The 24,232-nt window shown below is 40.6% G+C and overlaps 1 protein-coding gene across 2 annotated transcripts in view; it reads right to left on the bottom strand.

The window, feature by feature from the left end:
* Positions 1–24,232, bottom strand: part of trim37 (tripartite motif containing 37) — a 30,620-nt gene that overhangs the window by 4,846 nt on the left and 1,542 nt on the right. For both annotated transcript variants that reach the window (XM_028595613.1, XM_028595614.1), the window contains exons 2-23: positions 23,546–23,628; positions 22,181–22,282; positions 21,117–21,157; positions 20,898–21,014; positions 18,887–18,974; positions 18,419–18,541; positions 17,652–17,775; positions 15,482–15,549; positions 13,448–13,572; positions 12,480–12,530; positions 11,280–11,361; positions 11,039–11,115; positions 9,813–9,992; positions 9,502–9,616; positions 9,159–9,350; positions 7,863–7,996; positions 7,490–7,572; positions 4,419–4,649; positions 3,358–3,666; positions 2,144–2,302; positions 1,219–1,420; positions 1,021–1,112 (exon numbers count right to left, since the gene is read on the bottom strand). In XM_028595613.1, the coding sequence (XP_028451414.1) occupies positions 1,021–1,112; positions 1,219–1,420; positions 2,144–2,302; positions 3,358–3,666; positions 4,419–4,649; positions 7,490–7,572; positions 7,863–7,996; positions 9,159–9,350; positions 9,502–9,616; positions 9,813–9,992; positions 11,039–11,115; positions 11,280–11,361; positions 12,480–12,530; positions 13,448–13,572; positions 15,482–15,549; positions 17,652–17,775; positions 18,419–18,541; positions 18,887–18,974; positions 20,898–21,014; positions 21,117–21,157; positions 22,181–22,282; positions 23,546–23,566 (2,716 nt within the window). In that variant the 5' untranslated portion in view covers positions 23,567–23,628. The remainder of the gene's footprint in view (positions 1–1,020; positions 1,113–1,218; positions 1,421–2,143; positions 2,303–3,357; positions 3,667–4,418; positions 4,650–7,489; positions 7,573–7,862; positions 7,997–9,158; positions 9,351–9,501; positions 9,617–9,812; positions 9,993–11,038; positions 11,116–11,279; positions 11,362–12,479; positions 12,531–13,447; positions 13,573–15,481; positions 15,550–17,651; positions 17,776–18,418; positions 18,542–18,886; positions 18,975–20,897; positions 21,015–21,116; positions 21,158–22,180; positions 22,283–23,545; positions 23,629–24,232) is intronic.

Raw genomic sequence — 24,232 nt, 5'->3', positions numbered from 1 at the left:
CTTACCTAGGTACTGTCAGGACACACCCTCATACTCTGCTTCTGACTGGCTAGTAGTCCTTACCTAGGTACTGTCAGGACACACCCTCATACTCTGCTTCTGACTGGCTAGTAGTCCTTACCTAGGTACTGTCAGGGCACACCCTCATACTCTGATTCTGACTGGCTAGTAGTCCTTACCTAGGTACTGAGCATGTGTGACTCCCAACAAAGATGGAACAGAAGGGAGATGTCTCACTCTGTAGCTAAAACAGAGAGCTCAACACAAAAGGTGAAAAGAGGAGCTGCAGCAATGTGCAGTACAACAAAAATATGGTGTTTTTTTGAAAATTAAACCATGTAAACCTATTCTGATATAAACTCTAAATACAATTATGAACCTGAAAATGAGCATAATATATGAGCACATTAAGGCCTTAGCCAGGAGCCAGCAGCCGGTTAGCTTAGCTTGTGCCGGACTATTTTCTTGGCTCAGAGCAACCAGCGGAGCCTCCAGGAAGTTAATGGTCCCAGCCCACTACAAAACCGTAAGCAGCAAAATGTCGTTTTTACAGAAAAGTACTTTGCACATCTATAACGTGAGAGAGGTGCATCGTAGAGAGTAGGTCAAAAGTTGCAAAGAAATGTGAATGAATGTTATGTACCTATGCCTTTTTTTCATGCGGACGTTGTTGATTGGTGCAGGAAAACAGTCACCTCCTACAAAAGATGGCTTCTCAGAATGATACGGATGATGGTCTAGTACCGAAACGTTCTCTACTTTTCAAGTTAGACAGTGTGCGGGAGTTTCTTGGCAATGCTTCAGTTTTTGAAAGTAATAAACAAATAAGACATAACGGGTTATTTAGAGAGCTTTAGGAGGTGCTGCTAAGTTGATTTTGGTTTTGTTGGACAGAGCCAGGCTAGCGGTTTCCGCGTTTCTAGGCTTTATGCTAAGCTAACCGGCTGCTTTTTTGTGATTGCTGCGCATGCTAAACAAAACAACAACAAAAAAACTCCTGAGGTTAGAGGTTAAACAGACCTTCATTTGACTGTGGCTGTGCAGACGGCCCCTCCAGCAGGGAATGATGGGAGTTTCCTGAGCTTTCAGGTTCACACTGCAACTTGGCTGCCCTGCAGGAAGAGAGACACGGAGGAGTGTTTGTGAGAGGAAGATAAAGACGAGAAGAGTTCTCTCCGACTACGTTGTTCCTGTGTGTGATTAGTCCCTGAAACACACCCCAGGGTCCTACTGCCACAGTTCTTGCTGGCAGTCATGTAGCTCGGCCCCCCTAAGGAGAAGATGTCGTCCCTGGACCCCGAGGCCCCGTACAGCTGCTGCTCCACCGAATACTGCTGCTTGGAGGTTGAAGCCTGCTGCTCCGACGAGGAGCCGCCGAGAGACACAAGGGGGCCCTCGGCGGTGTCAGCCTTCAGCCCACCTGGAGCAGAGTAACACAGCGGGAAAACATCAAGTCTTGTTTTGGTTTTCCTCCAGGCAAAACGGAGTGGGCGTAGAGACCGAAAACAGGCCTGCATTAAAAACATGTAAGGAGCTGCGCGGGGTGGAGGCGTGTTGTTGGCTCATGTACAGTACCGGTGAGACGATAAAATATGATCCATTAAGTCCAGCTGGAGTAATACTGTAGGATCCACAAACTGGTTTTAGGATGTGGGAATGACTGAGCCCTTGATCATTTTATTGCTGCAACTTTGCACATATTTGTGAGTTATCGTGAGTAGGTGGGGAGGGAAATGCGAACGAGAATGTTTGTAAAATTGTATAACCTGGTGTTTTGTATTCCATTTGCATTGAATTCTGTTAATTTATTGTTCCAGCTACCTGCCTACCAGTGTCAATGATTGTTTTTTAAAATCAATATTGAACCCTGGAGTTCATTTTATTCTGTTGCTTTAATCTGGTCTTTTTTTTTTTTTTTTTTTCCTTTTTTACATTTTATTGTCTTATTGTTGCAATTTTTAGTCTTGGTTAAAATTTGTTATCGTTTGTTTATTTTCTCCCCCCCCCCAATTGGTGTTACCATTTTGTTCTGCTAAGCACTTTGGGCTGCATGCTTTAATTAAAAGGTGCTATATAAATAAATTGAGTTGGGTATATACTACTTATATATACTACTTATATGTACTACAAACAAACTACTGACCGTCTGCACCTCCCAGCCCGTCTTTAAGATGCAGGCTGAGCACTGTGGCCACATCGCCCCCCCTCCGGTCCTTCTCCATCTCCTCTGGACTCCTCCTCTTCACCACCAGAGAACTGCTGCTGCTGCTGCTGTCCAGGACAGGAGACAGAGATTTCCTGGCTGCACACAGAACAAAAATAGAGACAAATATGCAATTACCTCAGATTGATTGACCACTTATAACTGTATAATAACATGTTAGATATTGACTCTGCCTGCACGAGTCCTATGAGCCTCGTCATCTTTAGACTAGTCTAAAGAATGGATGTATTATGAGAACTGGATACAGTGTTCAAATCCCGGAGCACTTCCTGGGGGCCTGTGACTAAATCCAGTCATCGGGGTTCCAGTCTCAGTAGCTCAGGCTCATATGGAAGCCGAATAACATTGAGATATCTCTGGGAGGCAAATACACTAAACTGTACCCTTTTAAAATCGATTGTGAGAAATGAGTCTGCAGCAGACAATGATACATGGTTTAGATAACGATGATTATGAGATCTGCTCTTTATATGGATGTCCGGTTTGTTGGAGCTACAGAAGCAACAAATACTGACCTTCAACCGTGTCTGCAGATGATGAATCCCATAAACTTTGGTGAACTCCTTTTTGAATTCATGTTGGGCTGTTTTGTATCTAAATGCCCACTTGGGCTGTAACATTTTTAAGATGTTACAGTATTTGTTGATACTGTTTGCAGTGTTGAGTGTGAGTTCTTGAGATCTATGGGACATATTTGTAAGTAGTGGGTTACGTACACACTGTGCAGTGTATTTAGGGGAGGCAGAGCATTTTGGGTACAGCTTGCGCTCCTTAGCTTGCTACAGTACATTCAAGAACAGACCGGAGAGACCGGAGATGTTGGTTTCTCTGGAGGCTGACGGATCTCAAGTTATGAACTCAAATTTTACAGATGAAATTCTGTGAAAACGTAAAAGCTGAAGTTGCATCGTTTCTGCACAGCTTGCCATTTTCTGGTCTTTTTTTGAAACTCAAAACAAGCACGCTCTTCTTCAAAAAGAAAGATCATGAGAATCGTAGAGGCTACGTGACGTGGGTGTAGCTGGATAATGAGAGGATTGTCAGCTTGTGCTTATGAAGCAACACTGGAACACTCGAAGCACTGAAGCGTTATAGCAGCTTAACATTATTATCAGCAGCGTAGCAGTCCTCACCGGGGCGGCAGGGCCTGGACCGAGCTGCAGCTGCCCTCCCCAGCAGCTCCAGCTCACTGGGCTTACGACAAGCCGACAACTCTGGATCAGCATGATGAGAGGGTGCTTCCTCCACACTGAAGCCCCCCGATAGGCCAGGCCTGGGCTCTCCAGTCCCCCGAGCCTCCAGCACTTGACTCTTGACGTCAGACATCTTGCTGCGGACCTCTGCCATCTGAGCCTTGAGGCGGATCAGGACCCCCGAGTCTGGAGCAGATCGTCGCACCACCTGAGGCCGCCGCTCTCGTTCTTTCCTGGAGTGAGGATGAGCTGGAAGAGACGAGAAACAGGAACAAAAAATGAGAGCAGCTTAAGAAAATACATCCTTTAGAAAGAACTGAAGACCTGCTGAATTTAATCTCTCCTTCCTTCACATCTCAAAGTACATCAAAGGTCATACAATCAAGAATCCAATCTGTCAGCATTTGGTTACGAAATGTTTTTTCTAACTACCGAACCATGCTGCCACCCAGTTATGATCCAAAACAAAACATTGCTCCATAAAGCTACTTACAGGCACAGGGCACCTTTAATATCGTTCTCCGTCAAAGGTTTTTGTAATTTGGTTTGGTTTCTTTTGATTGTTACCGCCCTTGTTAGATTTCTTTTGTTTGTTAAGATGGCATAATCCATGCTGAAGTTCTAGCTCTTTGAGTCTTTATATTCAAATCTCTCTCTGTGGCTGCTTGAGTTTTGGGGAGGTTGATTTAATTTAATGTTTCTGCCTGAGACACCTCTACACGGGCATAACACATTACTAATATTGGAAGATGGTCTCAATCACCGGAGAGAAATTAAATGAAAAATGCATTTGTTTTCTTTCAATAAAAAGGGCTCGAGTGAATGCATCAGCTGTGTCCCTTTAAAAGATGAACCTCAGTCTGTCTATAGCTGCAGTACAACTGTGATCCTCCAAAGGGATTATTTTGTTTTGGAGGGACATTGTGTGCGAGTTAGAGTATTGATTCTCGGTTTAGCTGGAATGATTTGTTGTTATATGAGAGCGGAGTGTGTTTACAGACCTTGGCTGTGCAGCAGAGATACGGGAGGCCGAGGCTGGAGGCCCCACAGAGACTCCACGCTGTTGCGCTCCTTTAGATCCAGCAGCTGGATCAGAATGACCGGGTCGATGTCCAGGAGACTGTTGCTACCTTGACCAACAGCACCACCGGATGCAGCTCCGCTACTACTGCCACTGCGAGGAGCAGCAGCGCTGCGATGTAAGGCACACAAGGAAACAGAGCTGGATCCACCTGCAGAAGATTAGAGTGTATACTTTCACTTATGGTTGTACTCTTCTTCATGGTTATAGCTTGTAATAATCCATGGGCAAAGGAATAATGTATTTTGGTACATTGCTTATAAGGACTTCAACATGGTGCAAGGATCAGATAAGGTAATGCTCTGGTATAAGACAGAAGAGATTGAAGTAAGATTTTTAGAACCATCTCTGCAGAGACGAGTCTCAGACCTCTTGTGTAAATAAAGAGATCTTATTAATCCATCTACGGCTTCAATACTTTTCTTCATCAACATATTCGTTTTGAGTCCGGAATACTGAATACTCAAATACTGAGGTTTTATTAGATCTTTGGATAACTTTGTGGTGCGCTCACTCCTTGTCTGATGTCATTGAGGTCTCTGTAGAATAAAAAGGTTAGTTCAAGTTTCTCTTCCCACCACAACTTTTTCTTGCTACTTCTCATCTACGCTATTTTTACGCCTGCTTTGCATACAATGAAAATGTTCCAAGCATACCTGACTATCGCAAATCGTGGGACTTGAGTAGAATACATAATAAACCTTTGTTATCTTTTCTCCACCTGTTATTTGACCACAAATGCTTTTTAACGATCAGTAAAACAGAACGGATTCTCTCCGATTGGCAGAGTTCCAGCTAAATCTCAGTAAATGTTAATTTCCAGATAAAACGTGATATGATAAAATGAGGCTAAACTTTATTGGTTTAACAGCAACAAACGATTATAAAACAAAAAAAAATTATGACGAAACTGTGGGACCTTAAGAATGTGCAGCAAGGTTATGCTGAGCTTGACGCTTACATCGAACAGAGTGAACACACACACACACACACACACACACACACACACGCGCCAAGTGTTTCTATATCAGAACGCTGCAAAGCGGGTACAGTGCACCAACAATGACTCATCCTCTTCATGCCTTTTTCAACACCAACAGTCAAACACACTGGAGGAGCTGCTCTGAGGCCCACTATCGTATCACTATGTTCTGTTTGTACAGCTGCCAAACAACAAAAATAGATTTGGTTCCGTAAAATCTCAAATAGTGGCACAGGCTTTTATTTGCCTCAACTGAAGAGAAAGCAAGGCTTTTATTTGAGGCGGGACATTAAATATTTGATGGTTACGGCTTCAAACGTAAGGATTTGTTGCTTTTCTTTGGCTTTTGCAACAACTTCAAAAGAAGTCACCTCCAACATGTTCTTTTACCATCTTCTTATTTTAAATCAGCTGATCAAATAATCACCAGATTAAACAGTAATGAAATATTGTATAACTGGAGTTCTACTGCTGTTAAAGCAGTACACCAGAAACCAGAATTTGTAGTTACTCCAAACAGCAGCTAAGTACAGAAAGTTAAATACAAATCATTATTGGTTTTATTCATGTCAGAGTTTTCATCCTGACTCCTGTACTGGTAATTCATACTGGTTGGTTTGTGCACCAACTGTACAGTGGGCTTTGTGTGTAAGCTCATCGCTGGCAGGTGAAAAAAAGTGTCCTGCAACATAACGTCTCATGGAGCTAGAGTTCAGATTCTCTGCCCGAGCCCGAGCTTGACCCGACCCGACCGGCCGATATTTCCCGCCACTATCCTCGGGCCGGGCCCTTGATCAAGAATTTGTGTTTTTTTTAATGATTACTTTATTAGCCTAATTGGGTGGGGAGAAAGCTATGCTTTTATCATGCGCAGCGTCTCCTCCACTCGCACGCTATATTACATGGAGCTTGAAGATGTAAAGAAAAAAAGAAAAACAGGAGAATTAACTTTGAGCAAGTTTGGGAGGAAAGTCGGAGGAATTGAACCATTTTAAACAAGTCGTGGGCAGTGACAACATGTGTCGGCTTTGTCGAGTGCATTAAGTGCGGCACGCTGCTAGCCTATCACAGCAAAAAAACGGGGACTTGGACGATGAACAGACACATGAAGCAGGCTCGCCATGGCAGAAAAGATGATAGTCAGCCTTCAGTGTCCTCTTTTGTTACTTCTCCAAGCATACCCCTTCTAAACAGATTTCTGCAGTTCAACCAACTCGGAATTGTAGTTGAGAACGTCAGTTTTAACGGCCCAAGTATTAAAAAATTGTTGGGTTTAAAAATCGGGCTTGGGCTCATGATTACAGTTAATGTGTCGGGCCGGGCTCGGACACAACGTGCCCGGGCTCGGGTAGGGTCGGGTTTGATTTTTCGGGCCCGATCTAAGCTTTACATGGAGCGCACAGCCTCCTGAGGCCAACAGTAGGAGTGACAAGGACTGCAGTGTAGTGGGAATTGGTCATTCTAAAATCTGTAAAAAATGGGGGGAAATATCTAATATGTTATGTACCAAATGATGGATGAATGAATGGGGAAAAATCTGTTTCGGCTAAAATGGAAGTAGATTAAAAAAAAGTTCATACCAATAGATTTGTCTTTAAGTTATTAAATCCATGAAAACATTATTCCGCTGTCATGCAATCACTTTTTAAGATTTATGAGTCAAAATGTAAAGCTCGGTCAATAAATGGCCACACAGAGTGTCTGCATGTATATCTTTGCAAAAGGTGTAGACGCAATGTGGTCATACATCTTGGGGTGCATACTGACGTTCAAAGTTTGTCTGTGCGGACCCTCGAGGAAATGGGCAAATAACTAAATTTATGCCACACAGGCTCTTGAAGTTATGCAGATGTGGAAGCCAAACTTTCCACCAAGTTCCACCAAGCTGAATTCTGCTAACAAACAGAGAGAAGGACCTCTTCTGAGCTACTCCCTACAAAACCGGGGAAATAATGGGAGGATTAACATTGATAATCAATTATATATTTATAATGGTGTATGAATTATACCTGTTGCTCCCGCCAAGTCATCAGGAAGCTCTCCTTCTTCGGCCTCCAGGTTCCCAATGAAGTCTACATCATTCTCTCCTGACCTATGCAAATATACACAAACAAATAGTGATGCATTCAGTAATTAGAAAAATAATAACTTTTATTACAGGTAGGCAGGTACAAAATTGCCCTCTTTGTGTTACTGCCTCTCTACCACAGCTCAGGGAGGAAACTGAGGCCTTTATGTTCTGATCACTGCTATACGTTGTTTTTTTTTTTTTAAAAAAAAAAAAAAAAAAAAAAAAGAGTCACAGCAAAGTGAATAAATGATTACACTCTCTGGAACTTCGACAGTACGTCACATTAAGAGAACGGGAGAAATTCTACTCACATGGTTTCCTCATCTATGTCGTTCTCCTCCGTGTTGCTTGTTGCCGTGGAGCTCCCCGAGGTGCTGCTGCCATCCAGCGGGTTCACCTCCTCTTCGGTCAGACAGTCCACCTCCAAGTCTCCGTCCGACAGCTCCTGAACAACACAGTGGCGCCATGATCACACTAAGCTTGTGGTTTTATGCTGGAGTAGTCTATATCCACAACATCGCAACAGTTGCTCCGTTGTTTTGGATTTCAATCTTTTAAGCCGTATGTCCGGTACCTCCGGTTTTGTTAGTGTTGGAAGTTTAAACTCCGGTGGATTTCTGAGGACTATGGTTAACTGCTCCTCAGGTTAAATCCAGACAGCTAGCTAGACTATCAATCTGAGTTTTCTGTTGCACGACTAAAACAGCTTTTGACACATGTTCCACCTAAACAAGTTCCTTCTCGAAGGCTATTTTGCAGTGGCACTGTGGCTTTTGCCAGTGCTAAGCGCTGCCCAGGACGTTTGTGATTGGCTTAAAGAAATGGCAATAACCCAGAGCACGTTTTTCTCCCATCCCAGAATGCTGTGTGGACTAACCAGACCCTCCTCCACAGCGCTGTGGAGGAAGGTCTGGCAAAGCGAGACTAAAATGGTAGAGATATCTCCATTTCTTACAGAGGAACATTTAAACGTCCTAAAATACAGAGATAGGGATGCCCTGAGCAAATCCACAGGATGAGGGTCTGGTCCAATCAAGATCTAAAAAACATGAGTGCCAGCTGATTGGAACCATAACGCTTTGTTCAAATGACGTAAATATTGCCAGAACGCAGTTTGGCAGTTGTTTTTTTTGTCATCGCAATAGAAAGAATATAGATAAGTATATACAATAGACATTTTTATATAGTTTGGACAATATATATCACCCAGCCCTAGCTGTAACCGATTGCACTTTGGTTACACACCTGTATAAACATCCCATTGCACTAAAGTTAAACACTGGGACCACTTTGAGCTAAACGACAGTTTCAAATAAGTTACAGAAGAGTAATAATTATAAGACCTGGATGTGGTAATTATGAGATAAAGAGAAGAGAACTTTTAAAATACTTTTTGTTTTACGAGAAAACGGCTCCTTTTTTCCCCTTTAGCGATTGCGCTGCTCTTCCGCGCTGTGCAGAGCTGCATTCAGTGAAGAAAACAAATAATGATTTTGCATCTACAGGAATTCGATCTAAGCAACAGAGCTAAGCAATAAATATGGGTTCAGACTTAACAGTACTGGAAGGACTTGACTAATGTCTAATGCAGTATATTCCATTCTTACATTTGAGTCATCGTGCTGAGTCCGCTCTTCTTCTTCGCCTTTTTTAGCATTGGTCAAAGTGGTCTGGATGTCGTCGTCGCTCTTCACCGAGCGAGGGTCTCTTTCGGAGGCTGTGGGGCCTGCGGCGAGCCTCATCTCGGGGGGAGAGGAGCTGCGCGACGTCTGACGGCGAAACAGCTCGATGGCCAACCTCTGCAATCAAAAATTAGATCCATTTTAAATATACATAGACACTTTCTCTTTTAACAATGTTTGGGTGAGCAACATGACTTTGTAATGACTGATGTTCTCACTTTGAAGGTTTAAAAACTCAAATAAATAGAAGCACAAAAACACACGGGACCTCTTTGAGGTTGTTGATCTGCTGGATGTAGCCGCTCTGGGCCGACTCCAGCTGGCTGATGTACCAGTACTGATCTCTGCACTTCTGGAAGAAGGTGGGTGAGCGAACCTGGTAGCTGTGCAGCACACGCATGAAAACACGCCGTTACCCTTTTGACAACACAACTGCTTCGCTGCTCGTTTCTATAATATCAAGAGTCATGCAGGTGAGCATGCTCTCCAGTGTGTGTGTGTGTGTGTGTGTGTGTGTGTGTGTGTGTGTGTGTGTGTGTGTGTGTGTGTGTGTGTAATGTGTGTAATGTGTGAGCGCACCGGAGGACCAGTGTGTCCGTCTGCATGTTCAGGTAGCCCTCGCTGGCCAGAAGGTCCAGTCTGAAGAAGCGGTTGTAGCCCCAGCATTCACCAACCTCGAAGTCAGAGGCAAACTCCCGAATGATGTTCTTGGTTGGGTCACTGGAGGCCTGATGGACCATCTCCACACGGTACTCATACCTACACAGAACCAAGACATTACATTAGTACCACACTGAAAACTACTGAACACTCTTTTCATTTAGGTTACACATATTGTCCTACTCCTGAACGTCATCTTAGAAACAACAATATTCTATTTTTTTTATTATTATTGTCAACAGATCCCATGTGCTAGTCCTTTCCTTCATAATCTGTCTGTGGCTTTTAGTCCTAATAAAAATATACTTTCATTAAAAAAAAACAAAGGCTAAATGATTCCCTGAAACAGCTGGTGGTCACTGTACTTTCTAGCAAAATGTTCCTTAGAAAATAGTGCATCTGTTGGGGATTATTTTCATTCGAGGATTAATGCTCTACACATTAGGTAGTCTAGGAAGTATTTCCAGCAGCAGGACGCTGTGGGTCGAGCTCTATATGCTTAACGGATATACTTAAAACATGTGTTTACAGACAAATCATGCAGAAGTTGAACAAAACCTAATTTAAATCTAAGACATAAAATAGTGCAGCAAATATCAGAACAGGCACATTATGTATGTACTACATTACTGCACAACCTGTTCCTATTACAGTTTATTCACTTTACTATTACTCACCAGGCTACCACATATATAATATTTTCCTTTATATTTTATTCTTATAGTATGTAGGATTGACTCACAATAAACTACATTATGTGTGTTCATGGTAATGAAGAAACATGTTTGGAACAATAAAGCTCTGCGGCAGAGAAAGATATCTTAGGCAGTGGATACTGCGAATATGTGTGATTAGTACACTAGCTGATTAAAGGTTGCTACCCTCGCTAGTCTGCACCAGAAATGCTAGTCGGTTAAACTTCTTATTAAAATTATTAGTATTTTATTAAATGTACACATTTAAATTACATATGGACATAATTTGCACTGAAATGTCATGTATTCCTAGTCAAATGTTGCCTTATAAAAAAAACATGTATGCATTTTAAAATCATTTAATTTAACCTCACCCTCACCTCAGACATGACTATAAACAAAGACCGTAGAGAAAGATTTCCAGGAAATTTATTAAGAAATAATTCATACTTTGAGGTTTCAGGGAGTCCAGCAGACAGTTCCAAGAACACAGACAGGTAGTTTCCACGGACCACACCGTTACCGTCCTGAGGAAATACATTTAAAGAGTTACTAACAAAAACTATATAAAAAATATTTTTTACAAAATTTTCAGAACTACAGTAACCAAATATCAACATATCAATACGAACAGTGTAGCAAGGGTTTCATAGAAAACATCAGAGAAAACATCAGTAGAAGGGAAACTCACTGGGTAGACTTTGAGTCTCCAGCAGAGCCCAGATATCTGTAGAGGAGGGCTGTAGACTGGGTCGGCCCGCTGCCTCAGGGTGCTACAAACACACAAAAAACACACTTATCAGACACAGGCGTATCAAACCTTGAGGACACCAAGTAAATACACCCTATAAACTTTGCTCTTTTCATGTATTGGTGTATCTTTTGGGGGGGGGAACCGCTTCGGTCCTCCAGGTTTAGGTCCAAAGTGGACAAAGCTCTTGAAATACATTCAGTGGTGGGTGGAACTCCTTCAAAGCACTCCTCATCCTCTTTGTCAACTACTGAACCCAGCTGACTTTCTCCGCTATGTTATTTTTCCTCATGGTGATCTACTGTACTCTGTTCGTTTCAGATACACAGCTTTTCATTTTTTTGCATTTTAGTTTCTATCTATTTTAATTGGAGTATGCATTGGAGAGTGCCCAGATTAAGCCCCTCTTAGGGTTTTTTGCATCTCTCCATCAAATTGTTTATTGATCATTAAGCAGCAGTTTTTAGTTTGTTCAGAAATCTGATTTACACTACATCAAACAAATGATTCTCCTACAGATCTTCACTATAACTAGAAAATGCATTTTCTGCGTAAAATGCAGTGTAAATGCTGACAGCTGAAATACATTTCAAAGCACTGCTGGAAAGGCAAAAATGTGAAATAAATTGCATGAAAAGTCTTGATGTCCAAATGCAATGCACTGCAGAAAAGTCAGCAGTTGAACCCCTGACTCTCTATTCCCACAAGGTGTGTGGATGGTAGTAGAAATGCACATTGCTAAGATGATACAGCAATCAATAGTTGAGCATTACACATCTTCATACTAAGAGGTAATTTTGGCATTTGAATGGTTTCTGTAGCTCAAAATATGCAGAAGTAAGAGTCGAAAAACATAGAAATTACAGTAACAACCGTGTGAATATCAACGTTCACACTACTGTATTTTTCATAGTATATAACTAATTTAATTATAACTCCGATACCCCTAAAGGTGAGAGTATGCTCAAAACCAGCTGGTTCATAGGAATGTTCTCTGACCAAGTCTACTTCAAACAATGTCAGCTAAATGTAAACATATAAAGATTGGAAGGGCTGTGTGAATCAATTCAAGATGATATACTAAGACACACGCAGCTGACAGAAAAGTTAAAAGCACTGAGGTCCAAAAAGAGGACTTACCTGAAGTTGACCAGAACAAAAGTGCTAGAGTCATAGGCAGGAACCAGCTCACTGAAAGCACACAGAGCAAGGTTGATTACACACACTGAACATTGTTAACATTGCAAGATAGGGTATGTGGTGTCAGAAAACTGGGTTCCGGACTGGGAAAATCCCCAATGCATAACATTGGGAGACAGGGTATGCCTTGGCGGAGGTCTGGGCTCTCAGAGTGCCCTTCTAGTTCTCTAGATTACGGTTTATTCTGTACATAAAACTTCATTTCGTTGTCTCAGCACTTGTACTCTTATCTAATCGAATCAAATTTGCTTATCAGACAATTACTCAAGAACAATTTTGATAAGTGATTAATCATTTATTAAGCAAAAATGCCACATTCTCTGGTTTTAGGATTTCAAATGTGAATAATTGTTTTGCTCTTTTAATATATTGGTGTATCTTTTGGGGGGGGACCACGTCGGTCCTCCAGGTTTAGGTCCAAAGTGGACAAAGCTCGTGAAATACATTCAGTGGTGGGTGGAACGGCTTCAAAGCACTCCTCATCCTCTTTGTCAACAACCACTGAACCCAGCTGACTTCCTCCTCTCGGTTATTTTTCCTCATGGTGATCTACTGTACTCTGTTCGTTTCAGTTACACAGCTTTTCATTTTTCAGTATTTTAGTTTCTATTTTAATTGGAGTATGCATTGGAGAGTGCCCAGATTAAGCACCTCTTAGGGTTTTTTGCATCTCTCCAACAAATCAAAGTGACAGACAGAAAGACAGAAAGATTAATCTGTAGTAGTTGTTTATGTGTAAACCAATAAATTAAAAAAACTATTATTTATTTCTGTTTAATGATTTCTTTTTTTGTTATTGATACAGCTCGCTTGGTTGATAGTTTATTGGTTGTATTCTACTGAATATGCCTTTTCAATTGTGAAATTGCGAATATTTGAATAAAAAAAAAGAAAAAAAAGCAGATCACCTGGTGAAGTCTGGAGGGACCGGCGTGGTGACGAAGGACTGCATGGGTTTCCGATGGACCTGCTGGAACATGAGCAGGATCTCTGGGCTCTTAGAGATCAGTTCACTCTTACTGCACGAGTGAAGCTGTTCAACAGACAAACGGCAAAAATCAGCACGTTGTGGCAAATCATCAATGATGGCACATTGTTTTTGGCTTGGATGAAGGAAAACTAGTTTAATCCAGTACAATGTAACTAATATCAGATTTGAATCCTTACTCCAGTAACTGAAGATTACTAAAAGATGTCATTTGTTGGTAGGAAAACATTAAAATAAACCCACAGATTTGTATCAAAGCATTCCAAAGCATCTAAATGTAGTGAGTTTTGATGGATTATTAAAGGATGAGGCCTCAGCGATATTTTGATTTTGATTTTTCCCATGAAAAGACCAAAACTAACAATGTGTTAGTCTGTCTGAGTACTTTTGGACTTCCCTATCCTGCCTGTAGCCCAATTTCCATTGGTTGCTGCTCAAGACATAAGGCTTTAAAGTGCTCATATTATGCTCATTTTCAGGTTTATAACAATTGTATTTAGAGGTTATACCAGAATAGTTTTACATGGTTTAATTTTCAGAAAACACCATATTTTTGTTGTACTGCACATTGCTGCAGCTCCTCTTTTCACCCTGTGTGTTGAGCTCTTTGTTTTAGCTACGGAGTGAGGCATCTCACTTCTGTTCCATCTTTGTTGGGAGTCGCACATGCTCAGTAGCTAGGTAAGGACTACTAGCCAGTCAGAAGCAGAGTATGAAGGCGTGCCCTGACAGTAGCTAGGTAAGGACTACTAGCCAGTCAGAAGCAGAGTATGAGGGCGTGCCCTGACAGTACCTAGGTAAGGACTACTAGCCAGTCAGAAGCAAGAGTATGAGGGCGTGCCATGCTAGCAGCTAGGCGAGCATTATAACGTGTGTTACAAAGTGACCACGTTTGTCTCTGAAGTAAAGGCTGGACTACAATAGAGCTGTTTGGAGCAGTTTGTAAACAGTGCTTTCTGTTGGAGATGGTAAGTCCCTTTGGGGGACTTTGGGCTTTTTCACTTTGTCAACCTATATTGTGCACAAAAAGATATAGAACACAATAAAGGAAAGGGGAAAATGCAATAAGCACAATATGAGCACTTTAAAAACAATTTGTAAATATATACTTTCATTTCATTTCAATATTATTTCAGCTGGGCACAATAGTTTTTAGCAAACGTTACTCGAACAGGGTGTAAATAATGCATTTGTCGGTGACTATTTTAAGACGTGGATTAATACCCATTTGGTGCTCTAGTGAGTATTTACGGCAGCAGGATCGTGTATTTGGGATTGACTCAAATGAAACTACAGTGCCCATGTTCATGGTAAAAAAAAGAACAGGTCACAAGTTTTTGGTCAATAATGAAGCTCTATGACACAACATAGGTATCACTTCAGTATAAGAATAACAAGGAGCCGCACCAGCCATGTTCTTTATTCTTCTGTCAATAAGCTATCTATAATTTAGGATACGCACCTTATTACTGAAACTATTTCTGTAATATATTAGCAATTTAAGCCTACATTAAATTACATCAAGTTAACCAAACTACATGCTGCTTGAAAATATGACATGCCTGCTTGTAATATGACATGACAGAAATACTGCATTGGAGCTCCACTAAAACACATTTGCAAAATATGAGAGAAATAAGAATTCTCAACAACTCTGCACTCCGCCAGCTTGTAGTTCTTCTGCCTGCCAGAAATACAGTAATTTGGTATTAAATATAGTTACTATACAGCCGTCCCACTATTAAAATATAAAATCGGATTTTTGAAGGCGGGAGGGGATTTAAGATGCATCTTACAATTTATTGCAATCAAACAGTACAACACAACACACTGCATCCACACATTTACCATAGTGTTGAATCAACTGACACAGCCCAGCAAACACCAATAACAAAACAACAGCATGCAGTACAGCCAAATGAATTGGGGCTTTGAGCTGCTGCAGACTACCAACCTGATGCTCCACCTCCTGCAGGAGAGACTCCAGCAGCTCCGTCTCCTGGGTCAAAGATGTCTTCTGGCCTAGAGGGGAGGAACACATTTCTATTTTCAGCGTACTTGTGATGAATGTCAGCCCTGACGGAGGATGGTGAGTGTAAGTGGTCGGGTGTGAAGGTTGTGGGCACTAAGTGCATGCATCCACTCAGTCCAGATAAATATTTCATCTGTATATTGCCCTGTAGCTATAAAAAGGTGCCTCTCTTGTCTTTGCAGCAAAGAGCCTGCATATTTTGTGGGTAAAGGTCTCAACCTTTGGACACATTGGGACGGTGAAGGTGAATTGCTTCAACAAGAGCGCTTTTCAGACATGGAATACGTAGCATTGGCACTGGCATCATAAAGCGGTTTTCAGACAGAAGGTGACTTTTAGATTAATGTCCCTTATGGCTTTATTCAGACTAGGGTTGCAAAGGTTGGGTAAATATCCGGACAATTTCTAAGGGAATATTGCACAACTTCAAACTGCAAATCTCATCTTTTTAACAGGGCGCTTATTTGCGGGGAGATACACATAAATAAGCAATGCTAGGTTTAATGGCATGTTTTGGTTAAAAGAATGCCCATTTAATTGAACTGTAATCGTAAACTTCATTCAGCAGAACTCTTCCATTACATGTACGGATCATCTGCCAGCATCCCATTAAATATAAATTCAGCTTGAATAGTGAAGATAAAACATATATGAAGTCCATGGAGAGGATATAGAGGACTGAGAGAAACATAATTTTTTGGAGAGAAGTCTTTTATTTTGGAGGCGAGTCATTTTGTTAAATGAAAGTTCAATAGAATGTTTAATGAGTCAACTCATTGAAATAAAGCTGTGGTAGGCAGTATATTTTTGGCGTTGTTGGGCAAAAATGCGATAATAATCTTTCAGCATATTGTAATTCAAGTGGTCTGAGAGAAAAATAGACTTCTGCACCTCCTCTTGGCTCAGTTTTCTTTTAGGCTTTAGAAAATGTAGCCCGTGACGGGAGACTTGGGCCAATCACGTCATTTCAGAGAGAGAGAGCACGTTCCTATTGGCTGTTCTATACATTCAGACAGAGAGGGGAGAGGGAGAGCTGCAGGAAAAGATCTCACTCCAATTGAAATTGTGGCGTTTTTTGCTTTTTACCTACAGCGCCTTTAAAGTTCAACTCAACTAAATTATTATTTTTTTATTTATATCAGAAGTATTTACAATTAGGGCTCTTATGATGGTAAATAGATTCCCATTCATTCTCATGGAAAGTTTCCCCCTTTAATACTCCCGGGAATTCTCAACCCTAGACATGACATTTACGTAAAAAAACTTTCTGAGGTGGACAATAACGTCAATTAAATCAGAAGCCACATACTCTTGCAGTATTTTATTTATTTATTTTATTGTTAATGTATTTAAATATCTACATGCAATTCTCTAAGAAGCAACTTATGAGTTTTACCGTGAACCTTGTTTAAATCTTTGGCATGGTGTACATTTTGGATTTTGCGAATTCTGGATACCCATTTATTGATTGTTTGCACCCTTTCTTCTTTGTACTGCAACTGCTGCACAACAATTTCTCTTGGGGTGAATAAAGTTGTCTTATCTTATCTTAGTATTTGGCAACCGCCTGGAATTTTCAAACTTATTTTGCCTTTAAAGCCTTCATTATTTGAGGGTTTTTCACAGAGTTTCCTGGTTTATTAAACTGATTTTATTAACTTTGAGCAAAGGAGATGATACTGAACACGAGAAATTTATTACAGCGATCTTCATCAAGCGAACAAGATGCACATTGTGTGTCTGTTTATTGTGCTGCTGCAGCCGTTAACGTTAATCTAAAAACATTCAATTTAGACTAAGATTGCCAGCATGACTTCCACCTAAATAGGGCACTGAATCAGACCAACATGTAAAATTGCCAAAACATTTATGTAATGAGGGCTCATTGAAATTGAGACTAAGGTTAATAATTCAGGTAAAATTGGTCTAAATGACATAAACCAGATTTAATTTAAAAGCAACTGTGTTTCACCATTTGAGTAAAATTCTGGTTTATATTTAGATTGAAACTAACAATAAATAGCGATGTACGGAAAATAAATACTCAGCTTTTTTATACATTGTGACAGTGATCAGTGTCCTGGAGTCTTACCCATGAGGGTGATGAGTTTATTCTTGAGCTGGTTGTCCAGACGAGCGATCATCATCTCAACAGCGTTTCGGATCTCTCTGACCCTCTCGTCTTTGGCTCCCCTGACAGCCTCCACGTTCCTCTCCTGACCCCATGAAAAAACACACACACACAAACACACACACACACACTTTATGCTCAACTAAGTGAAGTGGTCGTTAAATGACACTTCTTGCTCTGAGCAAATTTAAGTGAAATCTACCCAAAGGATTACGAGATAGTTGGCCTCGTGCGAGAACTGCTTATATGAGCCGATTTGTTCTAAGTGGCACATATGAGTGATTTAAGACTGGTCACATTCACAAATTTTCTCCCAGCTACAAACAAATTTCAAGAATGGTTAAAAAAATAAATAAACTTGTTTAAATTAAGATTTATGATGCCTTAATCTATTTGGAAAATGATGAAGAAATCGACTAAAATGAAACCAGACCAAAAATAAACTGACCTTTTTTAAGATCCGATTTGTTTCGGCATATTTTGATAGTTTCATTGTTGCTAGGACAATTCTCAGTCCGACAGCTGCCCCAGGACCTTAATGTAGCTTGCTTTCACACACTTTATCTTACTCTCCTCTTCTCTTTAGGCCAACTGTGTTCACAGATGACAATTTGGCCAGAGGGTGGAACTACAGGAAAGGTTTCATCCTCATGTGCCCAGTAAATGTCATGGCCACTGGTCTTTTAGATTTTTGCATTTCTTGTATAAAAGCAACCATCAGTCCTCACCACTTCCTGCACCAGGCTGATGAGCTCCATGAGGCGCCGGCGGAGCTTGGCGACCTCCTCCTTCACCTTGGTCACGTGCTGCTCGTAGATCTCCACCAGAGGCTTGAAGGTGTGTCCGCCATGCTGGACACAACAAAAGCACCAATCTGTCTCTGGTTCCAGTTTCTCCAATGTGTAAAATGTAAATTGAACATTTGGGGGGTTTGGACCGTTGGTCAGACAAAGCAAGTTATGTAAAGACATCATATTGGGCATTAGGAGGGGGTGACATTTTCAAGACCAAACCATTAATTAAATAAATATTCTGCAGATTAAACAGGTCATGAAAATAATAAGTTGCAACCGGGCTTTTACTGACTGGACACTTGTTAATTTCCAGTGATTACTGTGGGTGTTTTGTAGCTTTACATGCAAACTGTAATAATAATAATAATAATAATAATAATAATAATAATAATAATAAGTTACCATGCCTCCCCACAGAGCACACTGGTGACAGATGCATTTCTTACAGGTCCAACAGAAAACACTCAGCTTCTCATGGTGGTTCTCACATCTGCAAAGGGATAAACCAATGACTCGTCACCAGCACGTCATGCAGAAAGATACAGCTTTCTTGGAAACTTTTTCAAACTTTTGGGCTTTTGTTTGTATGTGTACGTGTGTTCACGCACTGAGGATTATGTACTGAAACAAAGACACCTTCTCCAAACCTCATTCACACTTTCACCTAACTTTCGTACATGTATATTCAGACTTTGAAATGCTGTTATTACTATAACATAACCGTTTAGAGGCTGGCTGTGTTTAAATATTGTTTTCAGTGTGGCCAACTTTCACACTTTTGGATCTCAAGTTCTTACGCCATCCAAACAAATCTCATGCAAAATAACAGTAACAAAGCCACTCCTTAATGAAAAACATATTAGGTTATATGAACTTCCTACACAGGGCAGCATTTGAACGTTAGACATATCTCTGCATTTGTGCACAGAGATGGGTCCATAAATACAGATTTTGTACTTTTCCTCTCCAAAAACACTCTCAGTGTTTCCTCTATGTTGATTTGGAAGTGGCGGCCCGTCACAGCAAAATTTCTACCGCCATGGTATCAGAAATACAGCAGACGCAACAATTGCCTCTTAAATTATCCTGCCTGTTGGAAAGCCTGTCCACGCCCCCCGCAGGTGGACAGTGATACTGCAGTCTGATGTTGGTTGAGTGAGCGGCACTGCACTTCACTTCACAGGTGTGCTTTGTCAGGGTTAATTAGTGGAATTTTCCTTTTTTTATTAATAAAAAAAGCAAAGGGTGGCTACTTTGAGGAATCTAAAATATAAGACATGTTTTCAGTTATTTCACACTTTTTTGTTAAGTACATAATTCCATATGTGTTCATTCATAGATGTGATGCCTTCAGTGAGAATCTAAAATGTAAATAGGAAAAGCATTGAATGAGAAGGTGTGTCCAAACTTTTGGCCTGTACTGTATATCTGTATAGTTTAACTATTTAGATCGAAGTTATGGCAAAAGTTGTCATGAAAGCCTTATTTTCCTTTCTCCACGGAGCACTTATTAGTCTACTTAGCTAATCATCGCCGTTAATATGTGATAACGGCGGCTTAGATCACACTCTGTGTGTGCTCGGAGTGTTTATATGTTAAAGTGAACTTTTATAATATAGTGTAGGAGGTTATTGTGAAGTTAGTGTGCTCTGTAGGCTGTTTGCATTCAACCACCTCTTGATTTATTCAACGCTCCATGTCTGTAGCCTACTTGTAACATTGGTAACAGCTACAGCTAATATCATTGGGCACTGTAAGTTTATAGCTGCTGCTTTTAGTTCACTTAGTAACTATATTAACCACTGTTGATTCCTATGGTGTTCGGACAGACCTGCCCCCACTGCTAAAAAGAATTCTTAAGGAAACACAGCCTCTACAAAACACCTGTCATGTTGTTGAGTTGTGTCTCCTTTATTCCACTCTAAAATTTCACATATAAATGTAGTTTGACATCTCCATTTAAATGCAACTAATAAGCAGGATCGCTACGTGTGCATTTTACACACAGATGGCACAGCACCAGTAACTTCCTTAATTATCTGATCCTCCTGACACTGTGGCAGGAGCAGTCAAGTACCAGACAGGTAAACCATTAAACACAGACTCCAAGTTAGTTTATACAGTGAAATTACTCATTTGGAAGATCAGACAATTACCAGTGTGTTTTTTTCACCTCAAAGACAGCAGAACAACAATTCCTTTTTAAAAGCAAACTACCACATTAACTAACTAATATGAAATTTAAAAAAGGATCTGCAGTTTTGTGGTTAAAATCAGATTTCATTCATGGCAAGAAATTCTGGGAATATTATCGGAAGTAATCATTTTAAAAATCACGGGAAACCCTTCAACCTTAAATCACCACACAGGGTGGAGAAGGACAGAGAGTGGGGGAGTAGCAGGAGGTGCTCACCTGTCCTTGTCGTTGTCCTCATGCTTGGTGAGGTTGCAGAGCTGCAGGGTGTCCAGCTGCTGGGTGACCTCTTCTGCCCAGCGACAGTTGACCAGCTCCCTCAACTGGAGCGGAGCCCTGCGTACACACATACACGTACACAGTTTTGTTTTATGTATAATCAAATACATTCAAAATTCCAATCAAATACGTTGATGGCAATAAAGTACTGAATCTTACCGACAGTGTGGACACTGGGCTCTCTGCTCCGTCAGCCACCGCTGTCAAATAAGAGATTAAAGTTGAATGATAATTGCATCCAAGTACAACCACTGAAAACATGCTGCCATTGTCAAATACAAATTATTCTACTCACGATACAGCTGCCAATACTCCATATTTTTTATTATCATCATCATTAAATCCCATGAATAGACCAAAACCAACAATTAATGATCCTAATAGTACATGTGCAACCAAAGTCTGACAGATCTTCTTCCTCTGTGCCATAGAGCGCCATGGTTCAATAAGTCACATGGTTGCACCGAGTGCCATGTTATTTCAGTACCATGAACATGGGTAAAGTAGTTTATTTACTAATGCTGCCATAAATACTCACTTGAGCATTAAATTGATGAGGGGTGGGAAAAGAATAAAAGCTTCGTCCCGCTCCTTTTCAGACGGATTGAACATATGGTTTGTAACACTTTATAAATATTGTTTTCCTTTTAGCGTGTTGCTACGCACTTATTGTGTTTTGTTCGAAATAAATAAATAAAGACAATTTGTATTAATCCGCTGCTGAAAATAGTCCCCAACAAATGCACCATTTACTCTGTTAAAACGTATGAATGATGTGGGTATTTACCAGGCAGCAAGGGTCTAACGACTTTTAGGAACAATTTTATCCGCGATGTGTAACGTTACTGTCGGCTGCAGCCTGAAGCAGCGAGCTGAACAGTGAACGGGATGTGAGAGATAACGTTATTTACTGTGAAACAAAGTCAGTCCAGGGGGCCAGTAGAACTTACTTCTTGCAGCTTTTGTGTTTTAGCGCCATCCTGTGGTGTTCAGAGGACAAGTTGGAAACAACAGATCCACATTTCCTTTTTGATTTAATGTAGCGCATTCATTTAGAACAGTAAACAGACAGTTTCAACGGAACTCCTTTAGTAGGTGTCCTACATCACTTTTTTTATGGACACCCTGCAGCCAATCAGAATCAAGTATTCGCCCAGACCGTGGTATAAATCGGAATGAACTACTAAAATTTTTTGGTCCCGGTCTGCTGGAAACGGACTTACTCTTATGCAGCTGAAGCAGCAGAGTTTGGAGCAGTGTGGGCAGAGACGAGCATCCCTCAGTTTCTCCATGCAGATGAAGCAGCGAAACACCTCGGCAATGCTCTACACGGGGACAGGAGGGAGATGACTAGGCTCAGTTTGACACTAACTGCAGCTGCTGAAATCTCCAAAGGGTTGAATCAACATCACTCAGATACAGCGTGAACAGAAACTGAACATTATATGTTTCAGCACGTTTATGCAAAGCTGTTTTACGGAATCATGTTGGACTGTATAATTGTACTTAATGTAAAGTGGAGAGTAAAACAGATTTATACATAAATGGTACTGAAATTAAATTTGTTCAATCTTATAAATATCGGGAAATGTTGGTTAGATAGCAGTCCTACTTTTAAACCTGGTGTGAAACAAGTGGCACAAAAACTGAAGATAAAAATTGGTTTCTTATAATCAGAACAAAAAGGCGTTTTTTTCTTTAGGACAGGAAAACCTGTTGTACAATCATCCATCAAGTCTGTGCTCGACTACGGGGATCTCATGCTCCTCATTCCACTTTAAAAACAACTGCAGTTTACTACTATGCCCTGTGTTTCATTACAGGAGATACATATCGTACACCTAACTGTGTACTGTATGAAAAAGCTGCCTCAGAATCTCACATCGCTTCTCAAATATAAAGCCACTCTTCATCAGACCAGATCCCAGGACTGACACCCCATGAGAAGGCCTGAACACTGAACTTTGGAAGGAATTACAGAGGACAATAAAACTATATATAAAAAAAATATATATGTTGTGTCTAATGTGTTCTATTTCTCTCTGCTGAACTAAGGTCTTTCTAGCTTAAAATAATATATCTTGATTACAGTGGATAGATATGGTTATACAGCATTTAGCAAAATCAATATCCTCTGCTATCATGATCTGTTCTAATTACAAAGAGACATTGTGTTTATTAGGTGTTGCTAACAGGAGTTAAATCACTTAAAAATGTTTTTCTAACAATCCGGGTGGCTGAATCTGAAGCAAATTTACCCAGCAAAGTTTGTTTTTGGTCTCAATATGATGATTTTTTATAGTATAGTTACTCTAAGAAGGCTAAGAAACACAAATTGTTAATTTGCCCTTTATCTTTAATGGCAGTACAGAAGCAGCAGCCTTCAAATCATTGGCTTCAGTCACAAAAGGTCAGAGCAGATCGGGTCAACAAATTTGAGTATATTAGCATAAAATGGCCCCACTCTGTTATCCAGAACAATGCTTGACCCTTGACTTCGCTGTTCCTGCCTCTACAGCCGGCACATTCCTCCATCCGGCTTCATCATCCAGCTTTTGGCCTTGCCTGATGTGTGTGTGTGTACATACCTCAACACTTTGTTCATCCATTTCGGCGGCCAGTGTGAAGTTCTTGATTTCAGGGACGAATCAAAGAAGTCGCAGCCTGTGGTCTAAAAAGCAAAGCATTGTTAAAATGAATTTGCTTTGATTGTACTGCATTACCATGTGATGTTGACTTTAAAAATGAATGAATAAAGTCATACACACTGTGATAAACCATACAGCCCATGTTTCAAGTCCCTACAAGTTCATATCATGTACAGCATATGCAGTGTTTTCCCTACGTTTGTGAAAGACTTAGGTGCACATATGGGCGGGGGATCAAGGGGTCCTTCCTCAAGAAAATGTTACGTTTTTTAAAATTAAAAAAAACATCATTTTGGACCATTATTATTACCATATCTGTTTCTAAAATGTTTGAAAAGCTAGAGCAGATAAAAAAATGAATAACACTCAAAAAAACTTTGAGAAAACTTGCTAAGGAATTCCACTGGGGACCAACTACAATCATTTGATGTGAGAAAAAGTCATGTAGTTAGTTTTAATGAGCACTGATTGATTATGCATTCATTTGGCTTAGGTGGTGCCCAAAACAGCTTGGGTGCTGCACCTTAAACCTTACAATGGTAGGGAAAACCCGGCTACGTTTTAAATGCTGTACAATAGTTCAACCAGACTGAAGAAAAAAAAACAGAAAGAGACAAAGACCCCTCT

This window comes from Perca flavescens, chromosome 13 (genome assembly GCF_004354835.1).
Source record: "Perca flavescens isolate YP-PL-M2 chromosome 13, PFLA_1.0, whole genome shotgun sequence".
NCBI lineage: Eukaryota > Metazoa > Chordata > Actinopteri > Perciformes > Percidae > Perca > Perca flavescens.
This window is presented reverse-complemented; position numbering and strand designations above follow the sequence as displayed.